Here is a 26,508-nt window from a genome sequence, read left to right as displayed (position 1 = left end):
GAGCGAGGGCGGCAGCGGGGGGACACTTGTATCTGTAGCACCGAGGCAGCAAGGGGGACTGTTATGCCAGTGACACCGAGGCAGCACGGGGGGAACGAGCGGTGGTGACACCGGAGTAGGAACTTTGGTGCGGCGGAACGCGGGCGCGGGGCGCGGGGCCGGGGGGGCGGGCGCGAGGGCGGGCCGGTCCCGGGAGGCGGCGGGCCGGGCCGGGAGGAGCCGGGCAGGGCCGGGCCGGGCCGGGCAGGGCCGGGACGAGCGGAGCGGGACGGGCCGCACCGGGCCGTGTCTGTGCGGCGCGGCCAGCCCCGGGCCCGCGGGCAGCGCCATGGCCGAGACCATTGTGAGTGCGGCCGGGGGAGGGGCGATGAGGCAGCAGATTCCTGTGGGGCCGGGACGGGGCACCGGGACGGGGGGCCGGGGCCGGGGCCGGCGGTGTCCGGGCCGGGCGCCCCCCTGAGCGGCGGCGCGGGCGGGTCCCCCGTGGTTCTCCCCGCGGGGGCCGGGGCCGGGACCCCGCGGTGCCGCTCAGCCGCGGGCGGGGGGCTCGGGGAGGGAGGGGAAGGGGCTGCTCGCTCCGGTGAAGGGCCCCGGGCCCCGGCCCGGCGGGCTTGTGCCCGGGAGGGAAGTTGGGAGAGCGGAACGGGGCTCTGCGGGGTGACGGCAGGACACGGGCAGCTCCCTGTGTCCCCTCGCGTGGGTCTCCCGTGCCGTGTCCCCCTGCCCGCAGTCGCCACCCCGTGCCCGTGTCCCCGTGTCCCCGTGTCCCCGTGTCACACAGCAGCGGCTGAGCGTCCCCTTAGAACGGCTCGAGTGCCAGCGCTGTCCCTCAGCGCTCCGGGGACACCGGTATCCACATTTGTCCCTTGGCTGCCTGTCCCCGGAGGGTTCCCCGGGCCGGTGCCCGCAGTTGCTGCCCGCCGGGAGCTCAGGTTTCCCGGGAGCAGCTGGAGCCCCGCGTCTCTCCTCTCGCGCTCATTACCAGTGCAGTGCCCAGTAACACCAGTTGGGCCGGTGCCTGTGTGAATAACTCCCCTTGGAAGGTCCCAGCCGCCCTCCTGAAGGTTTAATTCCACCTCTGAGGTCAGAGCTTTGGCCAGAGGTGTTTTCCTTGGAGCCAGCTCCTGCCTAGAGCCCTCATGCTCACAGACACCACCCGGTGCTGCCCCAGAACTGCTCTCCTGGGTGTTTGCAGGCCCTGTGCAGGATGGGGACAGGAGGGAGGAGTGGGGGACATCAGGCTGGGGGCTCAGGGTGGGTGCTGTCCCCCCTCCCTGACTCGGTGCTCCCTCATTCCCAGATTATCCGTGTGCAGTCGCCGGAGGGAGTGAAGAGAATCACGGCCACGAAGAGAGAAACGGTGGCAACGTTCCTCAAAAAGGTACCCCAGGGTCCACAGGGATCCACAGGGCTCCTGTGGCTCTGTCCCGTGGGAAATCTGTGTTCAGCCCCCCTGGCAGCAGCAAGGGACAGCATTCTGTGTGGAAAAACACACTTTGATTGGTGCAGCTTGTGTTGTTCCAGAGGGAAAACAAGAAATTTAAAGAAAAAACTCCCTAAGCTTCTCCACTGGGGCCTCCTGGGGTGGGAGCTTTCCTGGGAAGGGCTTTTTGGGGTTCTCCCAAAGAAGTGGCAGCTGGGAAGCAGAAGGGGAGCTGTGGGATGGCCAAACCTGCTGCTCCAGGCAGGTTCCAGGCTGGCTCAGCTGCTGGATTTGGGCTTGGAATATCGTTTGGATGTGCTGTGTGTGCTCCTGGTTTTCCAGTATGGATTTGGAGAGAGCCAGGGAGGGATGGAGTGAGATCTCAGGAGTCCCTGGGCTCTCCTGGGGAGGGAACTCATGGAGTGGGGCTGGCTGTGCTGTGCTGCTCTGTGTTCTTCAGGAGTGAGCAATTCTCCCTTTGCTTCCCTCCTGGAGTTCCTCTCTTTGCTCCATGACGTGGATTCCTGACAGGAATGGGGGCAGGTGGGAGCCTTCCCTTTGTGAGTCACAGCTCTGCCTGGAGCTGTGGCCCAGACAGAGCAGCGTTCCCTGACAGCATTCCCACCTGGCCAGGAAAAATCCTGCTGTTTTTCAGGGCTGGCTCAGGGACACTCCCTGCAGCCTCAGCCAAGGCAGGAGGAGCTTGCAGGACCTCTGGAGCCTGTGCAGAGCGAGCTGCTGCTTTCCAGGGCTCAGGTTACCCCAGGGAACAATCGGGCTGGAAAACACTTCCTGCCAGGACAAAGCACCTGGAGCTGCCTCTTGGTCTGGGGAGGGCTCTGTCCTCTGGCTGAGCTGGAGCAGAGACGTGCTTGGGTTTATCCCCTGCTGCAGGGTTTGCTTGGAAGAGGAAAGTGGCAGATTTTCCCACCTGAGGTCTGTGTTTTGTCTAAATCCAGGTCTGTCCTACCTTTGCTGAGGATTTTAAGGCTGGATTGTTCACCCAGGGGCTGGGTTTGGTGTTTGGGGGCACAGCTGTAATTAGAGAGGTGTCAGGTTGCTGCTTCCATACCAGGAATTAACCTAGATCTGCTCCAAAGGCCCTCAAGGAGTAAAGGGCTGGAGAATCTTCCCTGTCTCCTGTGGCACATCCCAGGGAAAAGCACCCCAAAAAGTCACTCTGGGTGTGAGGAATTGGCTCAAGCCTGCTGTTAATGTGTTGTGGGGTTTGTCTGACCCCCAAAAGGGAATTCTGAGGCCTGAGGAGCAGGAGCTGATCCCTGTGAAAGGGTCCCATTCAAAGGGATCACTCAGTGCTGCCAATCACGGCCAAGCTGACAGGAAAAAACCCGCTTTTCATGGCTGTGCCCATGTGACAGCTCTTTGTGGCTCATCAGATTTGTCCTGTGGGCAGGATCCCATCCCTGACTCCAACCAAAGCCATGTGGATTGTTTTTATTAACGAAAATAAAGGCCTTTCACTTCAGAATCTAGGGTAAAACCTGGCAAACAGACAAACTTTAAACACCACTTTTAAACTGGTGAAGTCCTCAAGGGGCCAAATGTGTAAATTATTTTTGCTGGGAAGAGGTGTTGGAGTAATTCCAAGTAAATCAGACTTAATCTGAACTGGGAGAACCTGCCTGGGGACTGAGGGGTGGCTGTGGGAGTGAATTCTACGGGAGAGAGGAAAAAAGGGGGGGAAACTGGACAGAACTGCAGGAAGAGGTTGAGTGAAGCAGCTGGGAGATGAGAATGGAGCTGAGGGCAAAAGATGCACAGAGGTGGAAGTGTGGATTGTGGAGTTCTGGTCCCAGGAGGGTGGGAATGACTTGGTGGTGTGTGCTGGTGCAGCTGCAGCAGGAGAACTGGGATCACGGAGAGGTTTCCTCCTCCAGTCATGCAGTGTTTGCCTGGCTGCAGCTGAAACGCTGCATTTGTGTTGTGTGAGGCAGAGACAGTTCTGGTGAAGTTGTTCAGGCTCCTGCTTTAATCCATCACTTGTTTTTCCAGATGTTTCCATCTCTTGCTATCCCGAGCTCAGGAAGGGGGGTGAATTGAGCTGAATTTCTGGAGGAGAAGTTCTCTGGGATTAGCTCTGGCTCTGAGTCCCTTTTAGGAGGCTCACACTTCCCCCCTTGTCCCTTGTCCCTGTGTTGCAGGTGGCCAAGGAGTTTGGGTTCAGGAATAATGGCTTTTCCGTGTACACCAACCGCAACAGGACCGGGGAGATCACGGCGGCGCAGAACAAATCCCTCAACCTGCTCAAGATCAAGTGAGTCCTCACGGGAGGGGGCTCTGCTTGGAGCTTCCAAACTGGGAGAAGTCACATCCCAGGAGCCCCCAGCTTCCAGTGTCACTCCTGGGACTGGGGAGGAAGGGCCTTGGTGGCTGTGCTGGAATGGGGGGGTCACAGTGGCACGGGACAGGTGGTGGCTGTTCCTTGGGTCACTCCTTGGGGTGTGTTTGCTGTGGGGAGGCTCCATCCTGGATTTCCCTCCCTAATCCCTGCTTTTACCTTTTTGTCCCAGCTTTCCCTGCCTCATCCCCACTTTCCCTCTTTCATCCTCAGCTTTCCCTGCCTTATCCCTGCACTTGCCCTCCTGTATCCCTGTTTCCACCCTTCCATCCCTGCCCTCCCTCCCACTTGCCTGCTTTCCCTCTCTCACCCTCCTTTCCCTACCTCATCCCAGCTTTCTCTCCCTCGTCCCTGTTTTCACTCCTCCATCCCAACACCCTCCTCCATATTTTCCCCTCAGCTTTGTCTCCTGATGGAAGGATTTGCATTTATTGCAAATAAAAGCAGGAAGAGGTGGCTCACAGAGCAGCCTCCACCTGCCACCTGTGCTGGTCTGGTTAGAGTTTGTGCCACATTCCCTGCTCTGCCTGCTGGGCAGCACCTGCAGCCTCCTGGCTGTTGTTTCCCACAGCTCCCACTACCCCTGTGCTGTTTCCCACCCTGCAGGCACGGGGATATGCTGTTCCTGTATCCCTCCAGCCCGGCTGGCTCCTCCTCAGAGACCATGGACACCTCTGTCTCCCAAAATTCCCGGCCTGGGGGCGCCCCCCAGGTGGTGGAAGATGAGATTGACCAGTACCTGATCAAGCAGGATGGGAAGATTTACAGGAACCGAGACCAGCAGCTGTAAGTGGGGCTGGGTCCTGTTCCTGCCCGTGGGGCTGGGTCTCACCAGAGCCTGGAATGTCATGGCCCAGCCCAGTAGTCAGGAAATCACTGTGGGAGCTCCGTCCTGAGTGCCCTGGGGGCGTTCTCAAGGAAAAACAGCCCCTGCTGTTGTCCTGGGAGGTTCAGGGAGGAAGCAGATGCCCAAATCCCGGGGGCATCTGGTTTGGAAGTGGGACTTGGGTCTCTGCCTGCTCTGGCTTCCCCTCATCACGTGTCTGCCTGACCTCTCCACGAAACCAGGGAGTCCCTTTTGCTCACAAAAATGCACCAAAGTCCAACTTCCCAAAGCTCTCCCGTGCAAGAGGCTTAGGGAAACAAAGCAGCTTCTCTTTGTGTAAAAATAACACCACAACGAGTTAAACCCACCCCAAATGAGCTCTGGTGCTGCTGAAACATCCTCTGCTGGGAGGGGGCTTTTATTGCTCAGTGTTAATGACCCAGTTGGGTCGTGGCTGATACCTGCACTGGTTGTGGCCTTGAGGCTGGAACTCCCTGGAAAAAGAGTCTTGAAAAGGTTGGAAGGAAAATTTTAGAGGCAGGAATTCCTGCTAAAACAGAATGATTTGCCCTTCCCCTTGAGGTTGTCCTCCACGTGGTTTATCTTCAGTGCTGCAGCAATGAGGAAGTTTGTGGAAAATCCTCCCTGACCTTCCCAGCTGACCATAAATGATGGGATGTCACATCACTGGGGCAATAAAGGCAAACCCACCACTCTGTGGCAGAAACACTGCCTTGAGCTTGCCCACTTTTTTCAGAGGAATTGATGGAGTTGTTCCTAGCAGGGAGCCGAGGCCCAGGGGAGGGTGTTGAGGATAAAAGGAGTTGTCTAGGCTGGTTCCTGGCTTTGAGAGTGTGGATCAATCTCTGAGTGCTTTAGCAGCACTTAACTCTCCTTTCTGTACATTATCTGCCACAAAACATACTTTAAAAATCCCCTGCAACTGGATCCCATCCACTGTTTCCACAGCCCAGCCTCACTGCTCCTCTCCTGGGCCCTTCCTTTGGGAAGCAGCACTGGCCTGGTGCTGGGGATGTTTTCTTGTTGGTTTAGAGGCTTTTTTAAAGCAGTCACCACAAAAGGAGATGTTTTCTTCTCTGTAACTCTACCCAGCAGGGCTTTATCTGCCTGATAAACACACACTTGCCTGGTTATTCCTGCCCTGCCTGATAAAGGATGAACATTTTGGGTGGCTTTTTATTAAAATCACCCTGCCACATGGGGGTAGAGAATTGCTCAGAGCTCCTGTGGATCTCCCACACCAAACTTGCTCCAGAGAGACTTTTACAGGCTGATTTTTCCATGATGAAATAAGGTTTATTCCCCCTTTTTCCAGAGGGAATGAGATTTAACCCCAGTTCTCTCTCTCTCTGCCCAGGTGTCGCCACGGCCCCTTGGGCAAATGTGTGCACTGTGTCCCACTGGAGGTAAGAGCCCCAGGAAAGTGCTCCAGGCTCACCCCAGTTCCTCCCAGTAGGAACACTTCTCCTGGGAATGCTGCCTGGCAGGAGGTGGCAGCTCCAGGCTGGAATCCTGCCATGCACTGCCAGAGCTGCTGGTCCTGGTGTCACTAAAGCTCGAGGCCTTTGTGCCCCCAGGTTGACCCTGGTTAAAGCTGGTTTTCTGCAGTAATGAGTTTAACAGAAAGTGCTTCAAAAAAAGATCCATTCTCCCTCTGTCTTCACTTTCCCCTGGATTTTCTTGTTTTGTCTCCTCTCTCCTGGATCCCAGCACCTCCCAGTTTTAACCACCTGGCACAGGGTGCCCAGAGAGGCTGTGGCTGCCCAGCAGTGTCCCAGGCCAGGCTGGACGGCCTGGAGCAACCTGGGATAGGGGAAGTGGCAGGAGGTGGAATGGGATGAGCTTTAAAGGCCCTCCCAACCCAAACTATTCCATGATTATCCGGGTTGAAGCAGCTTTAGTGATGCCTCCAATCGTGCTGGGCTGTGTAATTGATAGCACAAGGCAGCAGCCACCCCTCCAGAGGGGATCCTGGCTGTTCCAGCGTGGCTCTTCCCCTCTGCTGGAACAGCTGGGCCCGTTGTTTGTTGTTAGGTATTGAAAGTAAAAAGCTTTTTGCCGTTGAGATCCTGATTTGTGGGGCCGATCTGTTCCCGGAGCAGGAGGCCACCATAAAACTCCCCGTTGTAAAGCTCCACTGTTTGCATCCCAGTAGTAGCTGCCTTGAAAATGAGCCTGAATTTCCTTGATTGCTTCCACATTGGCGGGGTTGAGTGTGGAACATGCATTTGCTGAGGGCTCAGGGTGTTATCAGACAGGTGTGTGACCTGGCTCTGCTCTGTGCCGTGTTCCTGGCAGCCCTTCGATGAGGATTATTTGAACCATCTGGAGCCTCCTGTGAAGCACATGTCATTCCATGCCTACATCAGGAAGCTGACCGGAGGGGCAGACAAGTAAGGAAATCTCTGGGTTTAAGGGAATCTGATTGGAGCTTCGGTTTTTCTTACACAAATGAAAGTACAGACAGATCTCGGGGTTGGACACGAGGATTGAATGGCAAATGGAGGAGAAAAAAACACTTTAAAAAGTTGAGGATAAAAGGAAAAGGCAGGAGGGAAACATTAGGTCTGTCTTTTTATTTTATGTCCCCGTTTTATTTCTATTTTTTCTTTTCCTGTGGCAATATAATTCCTTCCAGGAAACACTCCTGATGGGAGGGAAGGCCAGATGGAAGGAAAGAAGTTCCCTAATTACACCAAGCTCCAAGCCTGTTTCTCAGACTTCGTGGACATAAGTTACACTAAAGTGTAATCTTCTCCCTGCTATTCCTAAATACCATTGAGACTTTTAAAATCTCTTTGGGAGATGCAGCTCAAGTCCATGAGACTTCCATTTGAAGGGAATTTCCCATTCCAGGAAGCCTTGTGCACATGAAAGGACAATTTGCTGTGGTGCTACAATCTCTTACTTCTCACACGCTCCATAAATGATTGCTCCAAAAGCATTTACTGTGCTAACAGCAGCTTTTTCTTCCCTCTCTTCCTTTTCTTCCCCCTTCCTTTTCTTCTCCCTCTTCCTTCTTTTCCCCCTCTTCCTTCTCTCACTTCTTATCCTTCTCCCTCTTCTTCTCTTACCTTTCTTTTTCTCTTCCCCCTTTCTATTGCCCCTTTCTCGTTCTCTTCCCCGTTTCTCCTCCCTCCTCTCGCAGAGGGAAGTTTGTAGCCCTGGAGAACATCAGCTGCAAGATCAAGTCGGGGTGTGAGGGACACCCTCCCTGGCCCGAGGGGATCTGCACCAAGTGCCAGCCCAGCGCCATCACCCTCAACCGACAGGTGAGAGGAGCTCGGGCACTGCCAGGGGACCTGGCTTTTGCTTTGGGAAAGGTGGCTTCCAAAAAAGCCAGCCAGGAGCACAGAGCCTCCAGGTGTCAGGGCAATCCTGTCCCGGTCCTCAGGCCTTGCAAAATGGGTTCCAAAATGTCCTGGGTCAGGATTTCCTCCCAGCGTGAGGACTGAGCTGGCAGCACTGCTGATGAATCCTGGTGATTAATCCTACTGGTTTTCCTCATGAGATCCAAAAAGCCACTCAGGTTCTGCTTGTTTCCTCCCAAATTTCAGTGTCCTTTTCCCTGCAGAGGCTCTTGGGGACAAGGTCCCAGTGAAGCCCCCAAGGTGCTGGGGGTGCTCCAGCCTGAGCAGGGCTGAGGGGTGGGAGCTGAGCAGGGGGAGAGGGAGGGAGCCCCAGCCCCAGCCCTGCTGTGCAGCAGCCAGCTCGGAGGGGGGAGCGTGTCCTGGGAAGGGCCCGGAGCCAGCAGAGGACGGCCTGACGCTTGAACTTTGTCAAACAGAAATACAGGCATGTTGACAACATCATGTTTGAGAACCACACAATTGCAGATCGCTTCCTAGACTTCTGGAGGAAGACAGGGAACCAACATCTGGGCTATCTGTACGGCCGGTACACGGAGCACAAAGACATCCCGCTGGGAATCCGGGCGGAAGTGGCGGCCATCTATGAACCCCCCCAGGTGAGACCCCCAGGGGACACTCAGAGCTGGGGAACACACAAACACTTTCAGTTTGGGAAAGCTCACTCAGTATTTTCAGCTGCCAGTCCACAGAGAAAACTGTCCTAAGAGGTGAGACGCAGACTCAGAATCGGGGAACACACAAACACCTTTTTAGTTTGGTATTTCCAGCTCCCCACGGAAAACTGTCCTGAGGAAAAGAGGACATGATTTATTTCCTTAACAGCACCATCCACTGCAGCCACAGAAAGAATTTTAAACCCCGGGTTTGCTTTTTGTTTTTTACCCTCAGATTATTTAAATTCAGGTGACTGTAACAGTGGGTTTCACTTTTAATCTATCCTCGATTCCTGGCTTTCCAGCAGATTGTGTGCTAGCAAAAAACAGTGGCAGCCCTTGCTGCAATTCCTTACCAGCTTTCTGGGAAAATTGAAGCAGCTTTATTAGATAGAATGAAGTGTAAATGATTTGAAGACGAGATGATGGAGAGGCTGAGGATGGGTTTGGCTGGAGCAACCGGAATCCCCACTAGGTGGGGCATGGCACCACTCCTCAGCCGAGTGCTCCTCATGTGTTTCCTTCCTCCTCATGGTTTCTGCTCGGCTGCCAAGTAAAATCCAACAGATTGCCAGTGGAAAAGGAACAAATGGATCCTCGGGAGTGTGGCATGAGAGCAGGGTGGCACAGGGAGGTCTCTGGGGTGACACCAGTCTGTGGTGATGCCCGAGAGGACGCCCAGACCTCTGCTCCCACCCTCTGCCTCATTGCCCAGAGTGGCTGTACTGGTTTTTCCCCAGTTCTGTGTCACTAACCAGTGTCTCTCTGCTGCAGATCGGCACCCAGAACAGCCTGGAGATCCTGGAGGATCCCAAAGCCGAGGTTGTGGATGAGATCGCAGCGAAGCTCGGCCTGAGAAAGGTCAGGATGTGTCGGATCTCTGTGTCTGTGTGTGGCAGGGAAGTGCCAGCAATTCTCTCCAGCTCCACGGGGTTATCCAGGACTCTCTAGGTTAACTAAATCTTGCTAAAGTGTCAGCAGCTGTTACATTTTTAGGTCTGAAACCCAAATCCAGAGGGTTTTTCTGAGCACAGGCCCCTCGCAAGGCTGTGTGGCTGCAGTAGCAGGGGCAAAGCAGCACAAACTCCATCTTCCCTTTCTTTTCCCTGCAACAGGAGCATTCCTGGGTGCTAATTTGGCCCAGATGGAGCTGGAGCTGCCTCTGTGCTCAGTTTCCAGGAGCAGGGGCTGCCCTTGGATTGTGTTCCCCACTTGGTGCTGCAGTGAGTCAGTGGTGTGTGGGGTTAGGGGTGCAGGCCCCCCTCAGTTCCAGCCTGCAGTGATCCCATCAGGATTCCCTGATTTCCTGACAGCCCTCCAACCTGCGCCGATGTTTTCCGGTTTGGGAGCAGCGTTGGTATGGTGGGAATGCCAGGAATGGGATGTACACAAACAAGATTTGACTTGCAGGAGAAAACCCGCCTGGGAGAAGGCTCAGTGCAGACTGTAAACATCTGGGGAGGGCTTTGTTCTCCCAGATAAGATCCCACCCCTTGCCAGAGGCTGGAGCAAAACTTCTCCGTGTGTTATTTATTTCCATGTTTTCCCATCAGATATTTTTAATCCACGAGACTTAACACGTCACCAAGTGCTGGGTGCAGGGCTTGGTCTGCCTGGGCTGCAGGGGGAGTTGGGATCGGTTCTGCCTTGGAAGGGTTAATGCTGTGGGAGCTGGGATTGGCACCTGGGATCATCCCAAGGTGTGTGTCCATGTCACACGTGTGTGTGAAAGGATTCACTCCGAGGTGTGTTTGCAGCACAAAGAGCAGGAATGTGCTCTCGGGTCAGTGCCAACTCCAGTTTGGAAGGAGTCACACTCCAGTATGAGCTTTCTCTTCACCAGTGCGTGCAAAGTTCAAACTTGGATTGTGTGAGAGGCTCAGACTGGGGCCACACGAGCTGCTCTGTCACCCACAGGCACTGGATCCCACTCCAGACTCTCTGTAGGAAATGCTGGGGGTGGGAACAGGTGGTGGCACAGAGGCCTCTTGCAGCCTCCAGATCTTTCCATGAAAAATATTCCGTAGTGAAACCTAACGCTGCAGGTGCCCTGGCTGGCCAGCTGGCATGCTGCTGCTCCTGGAAATGGGATTCCAAGGAGCCCAGCACAGCTGGGAGAGCCATTCCCTGCAGGCAGTGTGCACAGGCCCGACAGAGCCAAGAACATCGTGTCCTGTGAGCAGAAAATGGCTGAGCTCTTCTGGTTTCCTCTTTCCTTCTTTTTTTTTTGTCCTTTTTTTCCTTAAAGCAACGTTCTCCATCCCCCTCTGTAGGTTGGCTGGATATTTACTGACCTGGTCTCGGAAGACACGCGGAAAGGAACCGTTCGATACAGCAGGAACAAGGTGAGATCCAGGCGAATTCCCAGTGAATTCCCAGTGAATTCCAGCTCCTGTGCCAGGCAGAGAGCTGAGCCAGGGCTGCAGGTGGCACTGGAATTCTTGGGGGATGGGGTTTTCCAGGTAGTTCTGAAGGAAAAGGAGCTGGAACCCTTGGATATGTTAGGGACTGAAGTGTTTGGGAAGCAGGCAGAGCTGCTGGAGCCCTTCACACCCCTCCTGTGAGGGAATGGTGCTCATGGAATCATGGAATACTTCGGGTGGGGAGAGACCTTAAAGCCCATCCAGTGCCACCACGGGCAGGGATAACTTCCACTATCCCAGGGTGCTCCAAGCCCTGTCCACCTTGGCCTGGAGCACTTCCACAGATCCAGGGGCAGCCACAGCTTCTCTGGGCACCCTGTGCCAGGGCCTCACCCTCCTCACAGGGAAGAATTTCTCCCTGAAATCCCATCTATCCCTGCCCTTTTTAGGGCTAAGAAAACTCCAGGGAGTGGAGGGGCATGCGAGGGAGAAACCCAGTGAGGCAGAGTGACTCAGAGGATGTTCCCATGGGCTGGGCTTTGTGACACATACGTGGCTCAAACTTCGACCTCCTCAGCTTCCTGGCCTTGTAAACTCACTGATGTCCATATTTGGAAAGTGAAACTTGATTTTTCCAAAAAAATAAAAGGTGTGTAGAGGTGGGTGGGACAGTCCTGAGCCAGCCCAGGGCTGGGAGCTGACAGGTCACATTCTTGTCCCGAGCTCAGCACAGCTTTCCACGAAAGCGTGTTTTCCTGGGGTGTTGGTCGTTTCCCTTGGCTGCAGCCCAGGGAAATGGGTCTGGGCTACGTCACCTTGTCCTGTGGCTGATTGGAGTCCCTGCTCTCCCCTCAGGACACGTATTTCCTGAGTGCAGAGGAGTGCATCACAGCTGGCAACTTCCAGAACCAGCAGCCCAACATCTGTCGCCTCTCTCCCGACGGGCACTTTGGATCCAAGTTTGTCACAGTTGTGGCTACAGGTACAAACTGGCCTCAGCCCTCGGGGCTTCCCCTGAATTACCTCTTGTTAGTAGAAGAATGTGCCAAAAATCACATGTCCTGCTCCCCATCTGTCGTATTTAACAAGAGGTTTGCTCTATCCACTAAAATACTTCCTCATTCTTTGTTTTATCCTTTCTGCAATTACTCATTCATAATTTATTTGCCTGGTTTTTACTCTAAAACTGTTTAATTTGAGGCTCAGCCCCACCTCTCTGACCCAGAAATCACTCTGCCTGCAGCCAGGGCAACAACTGTTGCTCACTTTTTGTTTCAAATCCTTAAGCTCCAAATTCTGTTGCCTGGAAGCAGCAGTGCAGAGCCACAACACACCAGAGTTATGGATTAGTTCCTCCTTCAGGAGGGATCTTTACCTCCCTCATGTCGCTGTCAGGGAGACCTGACAGGGAAAAAAAATCCGTCAGGGAAAAGAAATGCTTGGAAACGTTTTTTTGGCTGAGTAAAACAGAAGCTCCTGCAAAGTACTTATGGTTAAACCCTCTGGTTTTAGCTGTTTTCAGGGAGTCTCCAGAGGCACTGTCGATGGGCTGGGCTGGGCTGGGAGGGGGGACACTGGCATGTGCTGGGAGGGCTGGAGTGTTCCCAGTTCACTCTGTTCTTCTCCATGGGATGACACATGTCTTCATTTAAACCTTCCCTGGAGCGGAATCGCTGGTTCTGGCTCTGTTCAACACAATGAAAAGCCCTCATGACTTCCAAATAACATCCAGAGTGAAAAGTGAAAGTGGGTTGGGACATTGCCTGCCCTGAGCCTGGCTTTGTAAGGGTTCCCAGGGCCTTTTTTCAGTGAAAAAGCTCTTTTTTTAGTCAACAGGCCCGGGCCTGTACATTCCAGACTGCTAAACACATCCATCTCTCATTAAATATAGATCTGTATCTCTCTTTTCAAATATATATATTTATTTAATTTTTTTTTAAACAAGGTGTTTTACTGAGCAAACACACTGCGTTCAGGCCTTCCCCCGTCCTGGTCTATGTTTAATTTCTAGGAGTGTTTGTTCTGGAGCAGTGAGTGATTGAGGTTACAGATCAAAGGGTAGAAAAGGAATATTTCCTCTTTGCTGTTCCAGCTAATTTCATTCTCCTCTGTTCAATCAGCCCAGCAGGTTCTATTTAAACACTTGAGTCCCTCTTTCTGTGCTGCAGAAATGTATTTGGATAGTTTGCCTCAACTTTGCCTTTAAATCCTGCACATGGATTAATTCCTATTCCCTCCTGAATTCCACAGCTTTGGAAATAGTAACGTTTTCCTACCATCTGCCTCCCTCCACTCTTTCCAGTTGTATTCCAGTGACACATGGCCTGATGTTGCTTACATTATCCAAAGGAAAGCGCCAAGCATGTGATCCTTCCCTGAGCCAGGCTCTTAATTCCCCCTTTCCATGTCAGATTTCCACCAAACCATCCAGTACAGGCTGAGAAAACCCTGTTCAGGCTTGGCATGGCCAGGTGATCTGCAGCTCAGGGATCCTTGGGAATGGAACACGGCCACAGAGGCTGCGTGCCTGAGTTTTGTTTGGAGAAGGAGGAGATACCTGCAGGGTGATGGAAGGTGATGCTGTCAGAGCCCCCAAAAGGGCAGCTCCTCCTCCTTGGAGCTGCTGGCGGAGCTTTCCTGCTGTTCCCTGGGCTCTGTGCTCTTGGGATAGTTGTGGAAATGTGCGTGGCTATAAAAATCTGGAGTTCAGAGGAAATTCTTGCCTAAAATTCTTGCCATGCAGCAGCGCCAGCAGCTTCATCTTGGAGTTCATCACTGTTAGCCGTGTGTTTAACCATGGAGTCTTAGAATTGTTACAGTTGGAAAAGAGCTTCAAAATCATCGAGTCCAACCTTAGTGCTGCTCTTCCAGTCATTTCTGTTGGGCTCACACCAGAAAATCACCCCTGTGCAGGATTTTCAGGGAGAATTTCTTCATGGGAAGGGTTGTGGGATGGAGTCCCCACCTCTGGAGGTGTCCAAGGCTGTTGGCCTGGGTGACAACGCGTGGATTGGTCACAGATCCATCTTGGAGCTGAGTGAGTGAGATCACAGTCATCCTCAGATCTTTACCCATCCTCTCCTCCTGCAGGTGGTCCTGACAACCAGGTGCACTTTGAGGGGTACCAGGTGTCGAACCAGTGCATGGCCCTGGTGCGGGACGAGTGCCTGCTGCCCTGCCGGGACGCGCCGGAGCTGGGCTATGCCAAGGAGTCCAGCAGCGAGCAGTACGTGCCTGATGTCTTCTACAAGGTGAGGGCTGAGGGCCTGGGCAGCTCCGAGATCTGCCCCTGGATCCAAGCACTGGTGCTGAGGAGCAGCAGGGAAAATGTGCATCAGGAGCGGGTCCAAAATACTCAGTGTCACAGAGACGTGGAATGGTTTGGGTTGGGAGGGACCTTCTCCTTCCACCTTCCACTGTCCCAGGGTGCTCCAAGCTCCATCCAGCCTGACCTTGAACACTTTCAGGGATGGGGCAGCCACAGCTTCTCTGGGCACCCTGTGCCAGGGCCTCGCCCCCCTCCCAGGGAAGAATTTCTCCCCAGTATCCCATCTAACCCTGTCCTCTGGCAGTGGGAAGCCATTCCCCCCACCCTGTCACTCCATCCCTTGTCCAGAGTCCCTCTCCAGATTTCTTGGAGCCCCTTTAGGCACTGGAAGGGACTCTCAGGTGTCCCTGAAGACTTCTCCAGTATCTCCAGATGAGTACCCCCTCCTCTGGCCTCGCTCCAGCAGCTCCATGTCCTTCCAGTGCTGAGGGGCCCAGAGCTGGAGGCAGCTCTGCAGGAGGGGTCCTGGAAGGACATGAGGTGTCACTGCTGTCCCTGCCTGCTGCACTTTGGGGTTGGTGGTGATGGATGGAATGTCATTGCTCTCTTGCCAGTTGTTTCTGGAGTCCTTCAGCCCCTCCTGTGCCTGTGTGGCCGAGTTGGGAAGTCTGGATCAGGCTCCCTGTGGATGCCAATAGCACTGCCTAGAGCTCCTGGTGTCCTGTGAGCAGGGACAGAGGAGTTAATTAATGGCACTGCTCGCTGGCTAATTAGCCATCCATCACCCCCTTAGTTATCTCCTTCCTGTCCTGTCTGCTGCTGCTGCCTGTGGTAAAGCTGTCCTTTAAGGAGCACAGGATAAGGAAAGCTGGCTTTGTTTGGGAGGAGTGGGATGAGGGGATTGTGCTCCAGCAGCGGGAATAGAGCTGGTCAGGGTGTTCCTGCACGCCCTGAACGTGGGACTGGGAAGTGCTGGTTTCCCTGTGAGCCTCCGTGGTTTCCACCCCTTAGTGCCAAACTGCTGGCTTGCCTTGACCCCACCTGGAATAAAGGAACACCTCTGGGCTGAATCCAGTGCTGGAGAGGGAGGGAGGATGGAATCCTGCTCCCTCTGGAGCACGCAGCTTCCTCCTGGGAGCTGATAAGCCGGGGCAATCGCAATCCAGCGGAGCCGGGTGTGCAAAGGTTGGCCCTGAACGTGAGGAGGAGGATGAGATCATCTCCTGGCGTGCCCTGACCCTGCTCTGGAGCAGCCCGGGCCGTGCCACGCCGGGGCAGCCTCGCAGGAGGCCCCGCAGCTCTGTGAGCCACATGTGGCCCACCCGGGGTGCTGGGAGCAGCAGGGAGCCAGTGGGTGTTCCCAGAAGGGCTTCACTCCCATCTCTAATCTGAAGCAGGGAGATAAACAAAATGGGAACGGATGGCTCCAGCCTTGTGTGGAAATTTCCATCGTGCACTGATTCACTGGGTCGGGCTGCAGCTGATTCTGTGTTTTAGAGCTTCTCTCCCTCATTGCCCTTTTCACGGAGCGCTTGAGGATGGCTCTGCCGAGTGGGATTCTCCCTCAAGCTTTCAGCAGATTTGGCTCTAGGATCCCTCGATTATTTTTGAATGTTCTTAAATCTGTGGAAAGCTTAGTCACTCCTGGCTTGGGAAACCTTTGGGGTCCCATTAAATGTGCAAGGCTTGAGGTCAGAGACACTACCTCATCCTGGGATGGTGACAACAGCCGTGTCCGAGCCCCGGGGAACTTCAGGAGGAGCAGGAATCTGGTGGCACAGGATGGAACCTTTGGGGTCCAGTACCTTGCTGTCCCTTTGTCCCCAGCCTGTGATGTGGGGTTCCTCTCTGTGCTGACCTTCCCCCCAGCCAGTTTTGGGGAGAAAGCTGCACTTTGGAGTAGTTGCTGTTTTCTCTGGGAAAAGTCCATGTGCGTTCCCATACAATATCCAAGTATTCAGCTGAAAAGCCCTTTAGGATGAAAGGAGCTCTACAAATTAATTCTAATTGGATGAGGACCAGGAGGCCGATGTTTGTGGAGTGTGGATGTATTTATAGAACAGCCAGATGTGAGGCAGGATCCGTGGAACTCAGATCTGTCCGAGGGCAGCGCGGTGGATTCATCTCCAGCTTGCAAATGGGAAAAGGGGCTGCTTTTCTTCCATGGAAATGGGAAAGCTGATGGCACTGGCATTGTCCTGCGGTTTTCCTGAGCCTGCAGCTGGGTGGTTTCTGTATTTCTTTACCATTCCCTTTATGTTGGCCCCTTGCCTGCTGCTCCGAGGAGCCACCCCCGTGGAGTTGGCTTTGGACACGCAGCCGTTGCTGTCCTGGCTCAGGAAGAGAGAGCTCTGCTCCAGTGGGGAATTCGAGGAGTTTGGGGACTGTGAGAACAAACTCCTTTGCTCTGAGGTGCCTCCCCAGGTAAGATTAGCCAGGAGGAAGAACGGATCCCTGCCAGCCTCCGGGGGTGTCTGGGAAGCATCAGGGCTCAGCACTGGTTCCAGCTGGAACGGGGCATGACCAGCACGTGCTGCTTGGCCAGCTCAGCACACAGAGCCTGGGAAGGAGTCCATGGTGTGCAGACACGGACACAAGGCTGGGATAAAGACCCTCTGAGTGAAGTTGATGTTGCAGCAGCCATTTCACCCAGTTTCTGAGCTGGATGAGGGTGAACCCGGCTGAATATTCCACACGATTTTCCATCCTGTCTTTTGTCCTTGAGCAGCCTCCTCTGTCCATCTGGTTTTAGAAGAGAGCTGGATTGATTTGGATTTCACTGAGAATGTACCTTGGCTTGGTATTCAACTGAGGGAGTGCTCAGGGTGCAGCTGGGGGATCCCTCCCTGGGGCTGCTGCACCCTGTCCCTGCTGTCACCTCCTCCCAGTCCACTGGCCCAGGAACTCTGCAGTGCTGAACTGCTCCACCATTAACTTCATCAACTGTGGGAAGAGATTCCTGATGTTTTACAGATGCTTTAAAACTCCTGGATAATTGGATTTGGGGGCTGGCTGGCTTTTTCTCTTATCACAGGTATTTGTGACAGCTCAGCGCAAACAGTATGTCATAGTCATCCTCCTCGCAGTGAATTGCATTTTCCAGCTGCCTTAACATCCCCCCAGAGTTTCTTTAGGACGGTTTAATGTGCCTCCAGAATTTCTTTGGGATGGTTTACCATTCCCCCAGAGTTTCTTTGGCATGGTGTAAGACAAAAGCCCTTTACAAGCGTTGTGCAAGAGCCCTTTGCCCTCGAATCCTACACATGCTCTGAGCTCTCCTGCGGCTGAGCTGTGTCTGAGCCCTGGCCTGGCACCAGTGACACGTGTCCCATCCCTCCCTGGGACAGCCCCGAGCCAGGGCCCTGCTTTTATGAGAGCCCAGCAGGACTTCTGAGGCAGGCTGTCCTTCCATGGCATTGGAAATCCTCTTCCCAGGGAGAGCCAGGCTGCCGGGAGTGTTCACCGACGGGGAAGGACTTCCCTGGCTGCCCTCCCACCAGCTCAAGAGCTGCCTTAGCCTTAAATGTCCCAGCTGCTCCGGGGAGGAGGATGCTGGATTAGCTCAGCAGGAGTCTCCCGGGAAGGATTTCAACTCTCCCTGACCTGTCACTTGCTCTTGGAGGAGTCACTTCATTTCTACGCCTCAGCCGCGCTCCCTGTGCGAGGGGCAGGACTGCCCGGGAAAGCGCCTGGAAGTCAGCAGAGGGAAGAGCAAAGCTGGGATTTGTTCACACATGGGAGGGACAGATGGCTGCCGAGCTCTGCCGTGCCTTCAGCAGAGGGAGCAGGTCGGGAGTAACGGCGTGGGATGCGGGATGCTCGCAGCATGGCATGGTGACAGCGTGGGATGCTCACGGCTGTCCTGGGACACGGATCCCCAGCCTCCCTCCTGGCTGGCAGCTCCCCTCACCCTCCATGGATAATCCTGAGGCCACCCAGAAGTCTTTCCATCCTGCCAAGGTGTCTGTGTTCCCACCCTTTTCCCTGTTTGCCCTCATCCCTGTGCAGCTCTGCCTCCAAACAGGGGGTTGAAAGGCTCTAATCCCAGCTTTGAAGGAGTCTCCTGGGATGAGGCATTGTCCAGACCCTCCAGGCCTTGCTGCTGGATTTTTGTCCCAAAGCCAAATGGTCTTCGCTCCATTAACCCCTTCCTGGCCTCCCTTTGGAGCTGGTGCCACTGGGCTTTGGGGGTCTCAGGCTGCAGCAATAACAGGGGGCTGGGAGGGTCCTGGTGATGCCAAGCTCAGGATAAGGATCTTTATCCCAACAATCCCAACTTGATGTTCATTAAGGCCTTTAAAACATCACTAAATACTCATGGTGGTGAGAGAGGAATGTTGGGGTCTGGGGGGACTGTCCTGTCAGGATCAGGACATGTCCTCAGCTTGGGGGGAGCACGGTCCCAGTGTGTGGATGTCTTGGAGGCCTCAGCAGCATGCCATGAAAAAGCAGGCTTTTAACATGGAAATCCCCAGAGGGGGAGATTAAAGCCAACAGGTGCTGGAAAAATGTTTCTGCATATTAGAACTTAATGAGATTGGAAAATGAATTCCAGATGGGCTAATTATGCGTGAGTTGTTGCAGGTCCCTTCATGCAGTGGCAGGATTGTGTTTGGGAAGCTGATTGGATCTGATTCCTGCCTCTTGTGGTATCACTGAGATCTAGAAGCAGGTTGGCTCTGGGGTCCTGTGATCTCCCAAAAAAAGGCTCCACGGCTCCTCCTGCTCCTGTCGGAGCCAGAGAGATCTGAGGCCACAACCTGTCATGTGCGAGGAGCAAAGATCCTTATCGGGATTGCCTTTCAAAGGAGCTTCAAAGACTGCAAGGGAGAGTTTTTTACAGAGGGAACAGTTGCTGGGGACAGTGGGTGCCTGGGGAGGGGGTCGGGAGGGGGGCTGTGCCTGGAGGGGAGCAGCGTGCTGGAGCCTGCTGGGGCCGGGTCTGACTGGGAGAGGGGTGGTGCTGGCTGCTGCTCCTCACAGCCGCTCTGTAAACACCAGGGAGAGTGGGGGAGTGGTGTTCCCTGCCTGAGAGAAAGGGCAGGGAGTCCTGGAGTCAGCCCTGCTCGGTGCTCCTGGCTCAGCCTGTGGAATGCTGCTCCATCCCGCGCGGGAAGAGCAGGACTGGCAGCCTTTGGGGGTGACAGCTCCGGATCCGGCTCCCGCCACCGGGAGCCCACGGAACGTCCAGTGCAACGTCCCTGACTGGGAATTACGGGCGTATGATTTATGTGGGGCTCCATGAATGATTTATGCCACGTTAAGTGATGATTTAGGGAGAAAACACAACCCCCTCGTATGGAATCTTTAATGAAAAGTGTCAGTTCTCCGGGATTTATCTCCGAAGCGGCGTTTGAACCCGGCGTGTTTGACATCAATCACGTCTAATTGTCAGGTTATGATTAATGAACATATGCCGGCCGTTTGTCTGCCTAATTAAACTTTATGTTCCCTTCGTCTGGCAAAGCAAAACAAGTTTACGCCGTGGGATGTGCTGGTTCCAAGGGTCTGGGTATGAGAAAGTGCCCGGATTCCCAATTCCCAGATGGAGAGTTGGGTGAGGCACTCTTGGACTTGCAGAAAGGCAGGTTTGCCTTGGCTGAGGAGGCAGAGGTGACCTGTCCCTCTCTGTAAGATAGAGCTGCCGCCTAAATGGCATTTAAAATCATGGAATCCTGGGATATATGAAGTTGGAAGGGACCCACCTGCAAGGATCATGGAGTGGAATCCCATCTTCACACTCCTTGGATAATTCCAAGCTCTGTCTAGTGGGAGACAAGCCCAAGGTGGTTTGTGACCCCACACTCCCTTGGCTCGCAAGGAAACAGATCCTGATTCCAGAGATGCTGGGATTACAGAGATCTCCAGCCCCAGGGAGCAGCAGGGAATTGGGCAGCCCTGCACCACCCATCCAGGTTCCCTTAGTGATCTGCCAGAGCCCAGGATTCTGCATGAGCATCTCCAGAGCAGGATCCCTTGGGCTTCACACCACTTCCATGCTCAGGAATAATCCAACTCTTTTTCTTTCAGGACATAGACAAGTTTGGGAACGAGATCACCCAGCTGGCTCGCCCGCTCCCGGTCGAGTACCTCATCATAGATGTGAGTATTCCCTGCATGTGTTTGCTTCCCACAGGAGATGGTCAGAGTGGAGCAAACCCCTAACTCACCTCTGAAATTCCCCAGGGAAGGGATTCCTGAGACAGATCATCCTCCTCTGCCTGCTGCTGCCAGGCATTCCTAGCAGGGAGGTGGCTGCCCTGCTCCGTGGGGTCGGTGTGGTGCCAGGGAACACATTTGTTTTCCAGGAAATCACTGCCTGGTGCCTTATCAGGGCTCTGAGCTGGCCCAGAGCCACATGGCCGGGAAGCAGCAGCCCCACAGACCCGTGTCCCGGGCACTGCCTAATGAGGAAACTCCAGAGCAGCAATTAGGGATCCATCTCCTTCAAGTGACTCAGCAGGTCGTCCAGAAATGCCTTTTCTTGGAGGAGGGAATTTGTTCTCTGGCACAGCTTGGCCAGAGCAGAGCAGCTGCCAGGCACGGCACAGTTCAGCCCCTGGGGCTGGGAAACAAAGTTACGGTGTAGAAAGCAGGAAAGCAAATAATTGGGATGCCAGATGATACTGCTGGATTTGGAGGTGGTGCCAACAACCATTAGATCCACCTGGAGCAGCCTCTCTGGTCCAGCTGCCCCTGGCACAGGCAGTGCCAGAGCATGGGAATTCCTGCAGGAGTGAAGGCACCTGTTCCTGGGACACCTGGGGTGTCACTGGGATGAAAACAGAGGGGTGAAACGTGTTTTGGGATCCCCCCAGGACCTCCCTCCAGCAGCAGCTGCCTGGCACAGGGCACAGCTGTGCCAGGATCTCTATCCCAGTGACTCGTGCAGAGAGGGATGCTGTCCATGGCATCTGTCAAGACCAAACACATCATGTCCCTCCAGCTTCCTTAGAAAAGGAGCCAAGGGGTGTGGTGATGGCATATCACTTTAAATTAAATTAAAAGCCATCAGATCCCTGCAGGATCCCTCACTGTTGGGCTGAGCTGGGATCATAGCTGTTCTCAGCTATCTGAACTTACTTCCCATATCTCACTGGTCTCTGATCATCCTTCCTTGGATTTTTTCTCTTTTTTTAGATTACTACAACTTTCCCCAAGGATCCAGTCTACACTTTTTCTATTTCTCAGAATCCATTCCCCATCGAGAACCGCGATGTGTTGGGAGAAACTCAGGTGAGGGGCGATTCCTGACGGAGCTGGGTTCCCCAGGGACAGGCTGTGCCTCCCTGGCGCTCACTGACATCTGCACAGGGACAGCTGTGCCCTCAAGTCACCCCTCCCCGGCTGAGCTTGCCAAGTCCTTCCTGCACAGAGCAGTGTCTGCATGCCAATGCCGGCTGCGGGCCGGTGCTGAGCTCCCACCGGATCCATGGGGATCAGAGCTCCCTGTTCCTGCCAGGCAGCTCCAGAGTGGCCAGGGGGCTCCAGCCCATGGTGACAGCACAAACCTGCCGAGACTGGGGTCTGTCCCTGCGCCCAGGGTGCTGCCTTCTCTTCCTGGATGGACTCTTTAAGCACAGAAAGCTGTTCCTGCAAGAAGCCAAGGGAGGAGGAAGGGGCTGCTCTGTCCTCTCTCTTTTCTGTAGGAACAAGGCTGGAGTTGCCTCCAGCACCTCTTGGATCTGAGATCAGCTCTGTGGGTGCTGGCTTGGTCGAGAGGAGCTCCTATGGGTCCAGAGATCATTTTTCCTGGAAGTTGTTAGCTAGGATTGAGTCAGCCAGGCGGGGATCTGATTTTGGGAATGTCGCTGCACGTTGCAGACAATAGCCAGAGAGGAAGGAATATCTGTTAGTGGATCCAAATAGGAATTGACTTCTCTTCATTACTGTCCCCTCTCCCCAGGACTTCCACAGTTTGGCCACGTACCTGTCCCAAAATACTTCCTCCATTTTCCTAGACGTCATTTCTGATTTCCATCTGCTCCTCTTCCTGGTCACAAACGAGGTCATGCCTCTGCGGGTACGTAACGGGGCTGGGAGTCCTGTCCCCAACACCATCCCCCCCATCCCAGGGCCCTCAGCCCCTCCAGGGGTCCCCCAAGTGGGTGGAGGTGATCATTCCTGTCATCCCATGACCTTGGGCAGGGCCTTGTGCTGCCTTTTCACGACCAAGCTGTCGGGAGAAGGTTTAAAGAGTTTTGAAACCCTTTTTAAACTCTAAACACAAACCCCCTGAGCCGCTGGGAGCACTGAGGGGGGTGGCTGTCCACATGATCCTGGAGCCAACTTGGCTGCGGCTCCTAGAGCTGGAAATACTTTAAAAATTATCTCAGAATCAGGAATTTGGTGGGAACAATAAGATCAGAGCCCCCAGAAGTGAAGGCCAGCGAGGTCCTGGCTGTGCAGTGCTGCTGCCCTTGGCCGGGCACCGGGGGCTGGCGGCTGCCCCGGCACTGCCGGAGCCTCCCAGTGAGATCCAGCTGGGCCTCCTGGCCCGAGGCTGCGCATGTGCGAGGAACCGGGATGACCGTGGGCAGCTGGAGATCAGGATGGGAGCAGAGATCGGGGCTGGAGTGCTCCAGCATGGGGGGATTGCACCTCTGGAAGCTGGGACTGGCCTGCAGTGCCAGGACACTGTCCCACGGGGGTGGGAATACCTCCTGGAAGCAGAGGAAAGGAGCTTTTGGGATGTTGGAATCTGTCTGAATGCTGGGGAGCAGAGGGATAAACTGAGGCACCCCAAGGATGTCGGGAAAGGGGGAACAGCTCAAATTCAGGGTCTTGCCTTGCACTGGTGCTCATTTCCCACCTGTGATTTCCAGGACAGCATCAGCTTGTTGCTGGAAGCCGTGAGGACCAAAAATGAGGAGCTTGCACAGACCTGGAAAAAATCAGAGCAGTGGGCGACCATCGAGCAGCTCTGCAGTAAGAGGAGGGTCCCTGGGGTAGGGTGTCCCTCAGGGAGGGGGGTCCCTTGTCCCTTGGCAGAGATGGCTGGAAGTTGTGTGGAGCTGCTCTCAAGCTGCCACAGAAGCTACTGGAGGCTCAGGGGGAGAAAGCTGTTCCTGGTCATGGGATCCTGGAATAGTTTGGGTTGGAAGGGATCTTAAAGCTCATCCCACCCCCCTGCCATCCTCCACCAGACCAGGCTGCTCCAAGCCCCATCCAACCCGGCCCGGAGCACTCCCAGGGATGGGGCAGGGGCTGCAGGGTGGGCTGAGCAGGGGGATCCCAGCGCTGCCCGGGCTCTCTCCCGCAGGCACGGTGGGGGTCCCGCTCCCGGGACTGCAGGAGTACGGCGCCATGGGGGGCTCGTCGCACGCCGTGGCCGCGGCCATGTGGCCCTGCCAGCACTGCACCTTCATGAACCAGCCGGGCACGGACCACTGCGAGATGTGCAGCCTGCCCCGCTCCTAGCCCCGCTCCTGCCGGAGCCCCCCGGAGCGGCCGGCGCTGTCCCTCCCCTCTCCTCCCTTCAGCTTCCAGCCCGGGCTGCGGAGCCGGGCACGGGTGGCTCCAGCCCCCCGGTTACTCCTCGCTCCCTTTTGGGGGCTCCCAGCCCGGACAACCAATGCTTTCCTCAGCCCGTGCCTGGGCTGGCCCCCCACCACCCTCAGCTCCTGCCAGCCTGCCCTGGGGGAGCTGGTGAGCTTAGGGAGCTGCCCATGCCCACTTCCTACCCAAGGGGAGAGGGAGGCTTCGGCATCTCCCTGCCCACAGCTTTGCTCTCATTCCCTGCCCACCTGAGTGCCTGGATCCCGACAGCTCCGGCACTGACCGGCCCCGGCGGCACAGGCAGGTGGCTGTGACGTTCCCAGAGCAGGACAGGCACCCCTGGACACTGAGCTTGGTGAGCTTTAGCACCCCGTGGGGGCTGCGGGAGGGGCATCCCCTCTGGGTGCCGTGTCACCCCACTGTGCACGGTTGGGCTCCCAGGGAATGGTTGCAGGGCAGCCACGTAACTCGGGCACCCACCTCGCCTCCATCATGCCCTGGGAGCCAGTTCTCCAGTTGGTGCCTTCCCCCTCCCTCCAGAGCGTGTCCAGGCCGGAGCTGGGGCTCGGGGGTCTTGCCCCCAGCCTCCCTTCAGCGCCCAGCTGGGGCTGCCCTGGGCGCCGCTGGCAGAGGAGAGGGGCAGGCAGATGCTGCAGGGGCTCAGCGCTCTCCTCACAGGGCCTCTGACCCCCAGACCCCTCCTGGAGCTCCCCAGCCCTGGCTCCGCGGGCTCTGGTTCAACCCCGGGGGCACCGGTTCCAGCACTGCCCCGTGTCCCCTCCTGGGAGGGGTCCGGAGGGCCTGTGCTGCTCCAGGACAGCACTGCCCAGACCGCAGTGGGGCAGGGACCCCCGCGCCCCTCGCTGGGGCTTTCCAAAGGCTTCATCCCACAGCCCGGCTCGGGCTGCGGTTGCTTTTCCCCTGGGTGTGCTGGGGTTGGGGGGTGCAGCGCCGGGGGCGCCCGGGCCGGGCTGGGCTGACCCAGGCGCGGGGGCTGCGAGTAACGTGGAATAAAAGCACCTCAAACCAGAGCCTGCTGCACTCTGTCACCTGTCCCGGGGTGCTCCCAACAGGAACAGGGGAACGCTGCAGCCCAGTGCGTCGCTCCTGCGCTCCTCACCTGGGCCAGGATGGGCTGGGATGGATGCTCTGTGTTCCCAGGGGGATCTGGGGGACTCTGTCCCTCTGCTGTCTCCTGCACTCGTCACCTCGGGTGGGGCTGGGATGATCTCTGTTCCCGGTGGGAAGGGGGGGACACTGCCCAGCACGGTGCCACCATCTGTGCCAGGGTGGGACCAGGATGCCCACTGTCCCCAGCTGGAACAGGGGGACACAGCCCCGTGCCTCCTGTGCTTTGTCACCTGCGACCAGCCAGGGCCGGGATGGGGGCGCCGCTGCCCGGGGCCGTGCCGGGACGCTCCGCACTCCGCCGGGCCGTGTGTCCGGGCTCGTGTCCGCGGTCTGTTTGCAATCAGCCCCGGAGCCGCGTGCGGCCGGGCCCGGTGCCAGCCCCAGCCTGCAAAAGGGGGAGCGGGAGCGGCGGCGGCCAGAGCCGGGGAGCGCAGCCCGGCGAGCGGCGGCGGCGGCGGCAGCGCGGAGGTGGCACCTGCCCAGCCCGGCCCTGGGGACACCGCGGCCCTGGGGACACGGGGACACGGCCCCGCCATGGCCCGGCTGCTCCCCCTCCTGCTCCTGGCGGCGCTGGGCTGCGCGGCCAGGCCGGGCCGGCGGCCGGCGGCGTGGGACGATGGAGCAGACGGTAATTGCCACCCTCGGGACCCCCTGCCCGCTAGGGACCCCCTTCCCGCGGGGATGTGGGCACGGGGAAGCGCCTGCCCGGGCAGCCGCCCTGGCTGCGGGGTTGGAGGGGCCCCGGGGTGGGCTGGGGGGTCCCGGGTGAGGGGCTGGGGTCTGCTCGTGCCCCCAGCCCGGCCCCTCCAGCCCAGAGACCCCCGGCGAGGGGCTGCGCCAACCTGACGCTGGTCCTGGACAACTGGAAATTCGCCATCACGTCCCAGCTGCGGAACCTGCTGCTGTCGGACCACCAGACCGTGCTGCCGGACTACGGCCGGTGAGCCCGGGGAGCCCGGGGGCGTAGCCGGGGGACATTTGGGGGTCCCTGCCCTGACGCCGCCACGCCCGCAGGATCCCGGCGCTGTCGGGGGCCCTGGACGAGCTGTACCGGGATTTCCGCGGCCTGAAGGAGCAGCTGGGCCGGCTCTCGGATCGCTTCGCCCACCTCGAAGCCACCGTGGAGCGGCTGAGCCGGGCCCGGGCTGCCGCAGCCCCCCCGCGCCGGGGAGGGGTCCCCCAGAGCCCCCGCAGGGCCCCCGGGACCCCGCCGTGAGCGGCACCGGGGCGGCGGCGGGGGCTCCGCCAGGCTCGGGGACAGGGACAGCACCTGGGGGGCTCAGACTGGGGGCGGCAGAGGCATCACTTGGGGGGGCTCAGAAGGACGAGGGGGCAGAGACATCACTTGAGGAGGCTCAGGCTGGGGGGTGTAGGGCATCACTCGGGGGTCTCAAGCTGGGGGCTCGGGGTCATCCCTTGGGGGCTCAGCCCGACTCTCGGGGGGCTCCATCCCCGTGGGGCACGGTCAGCTCGGGGGTCTCTGCCCCCCTTGGGGCTGGCACCCGGACCCTCTCTCTATCAATAAAGCCGCTACCGACAGCACCGCCTCGCTCCTTTCTCCCCCCGCGCCGGGATTTGGGGGGAGTCACTGATGG

The 26,508-nt window shown here is 56.7% G+C and overlaps 1 protein-coding gene across 1 annotated transcript; it reads left to right on the top strand.

Annotated features, from left to right (window-relative positions):
- The first annotated feature begins 162 nt into the window (after positions 1 to 162).
- Positions 163 to 24,813, top strand: NPLOC4 (NPL4 homolog, ubiquitin recognition factor). Its single transcript, XM_063409919.1, has 17 exons — positions 163 to 343; positions 1,301 to 1,381; positions 3,586 to 3,698; positions 4,389 to 4,568; positions 5,987 to 6,035; positions 6,928 to 7,022; positions 7,778 to 7,901; positions 8,417 to 8,596; positions 9,428 to 9,514; positions 10,927 to 10,998; positions 11,872 to 11,998; positions 14,107 to 14,267; positions 20,315 to 20,386; positions 21,425 to 21,520; positions 22,191 to 22,307; positions 23,110 to 23,212; positions 23,547 to 24,813. Exons 1-17 carry the CDS (start codon positions 329 to 331, stop codon positions 23,702 to 23,704), a joined length of 1,830 nt encoding a protein of 609 aa, XP_063265989.1. The 5' UTR covers positions 163 to 328; the 3' UTR covers positions 23,705 to 24,813.
- The last annotated feature ends 1,695 nt before the right edge of the window (positions 24,814 to 26,508 follow it).

The sequence above is a fragment of the Prinia subflava genome, chromosome 12, assembly GCF_021018805.1.
Source record: "Prinia subflava isolate CZ2003 ecotype Zambia chromosome 12, Cam_Psub_1.2, whole genome shotgun sequence".
Taxonomy (NCBI): Eukaryota; Metazoa; Chordata; class Aves; order Passeriformes; family Cisticolidae; genus Prinia; species Prinia subflava.
This window is presented reverse-complemented; position numbering and strand designations above follow the sequence as displayed.

Excerpts from the sequence above, each read along its gene's own strand:
- NPLOC4 (XM_063409919.1), top strand. Across the intron at positions 7,023-7,777 it reads CTGACCGGAGGGGCAGACAA|AGGGAAGTTTGTAGCCCTGG; the intron begins GTAAGGAAATCT and ends CTCCTCTCGCAG. Across the intron at positions 22,308-23,109 it reads ACGAGGTCATGCCTCTGCGG|GACAGCATCAGCTTGTTGCT; the intron begins GTACGTAACGGG and ends TGTGATTTCCAG.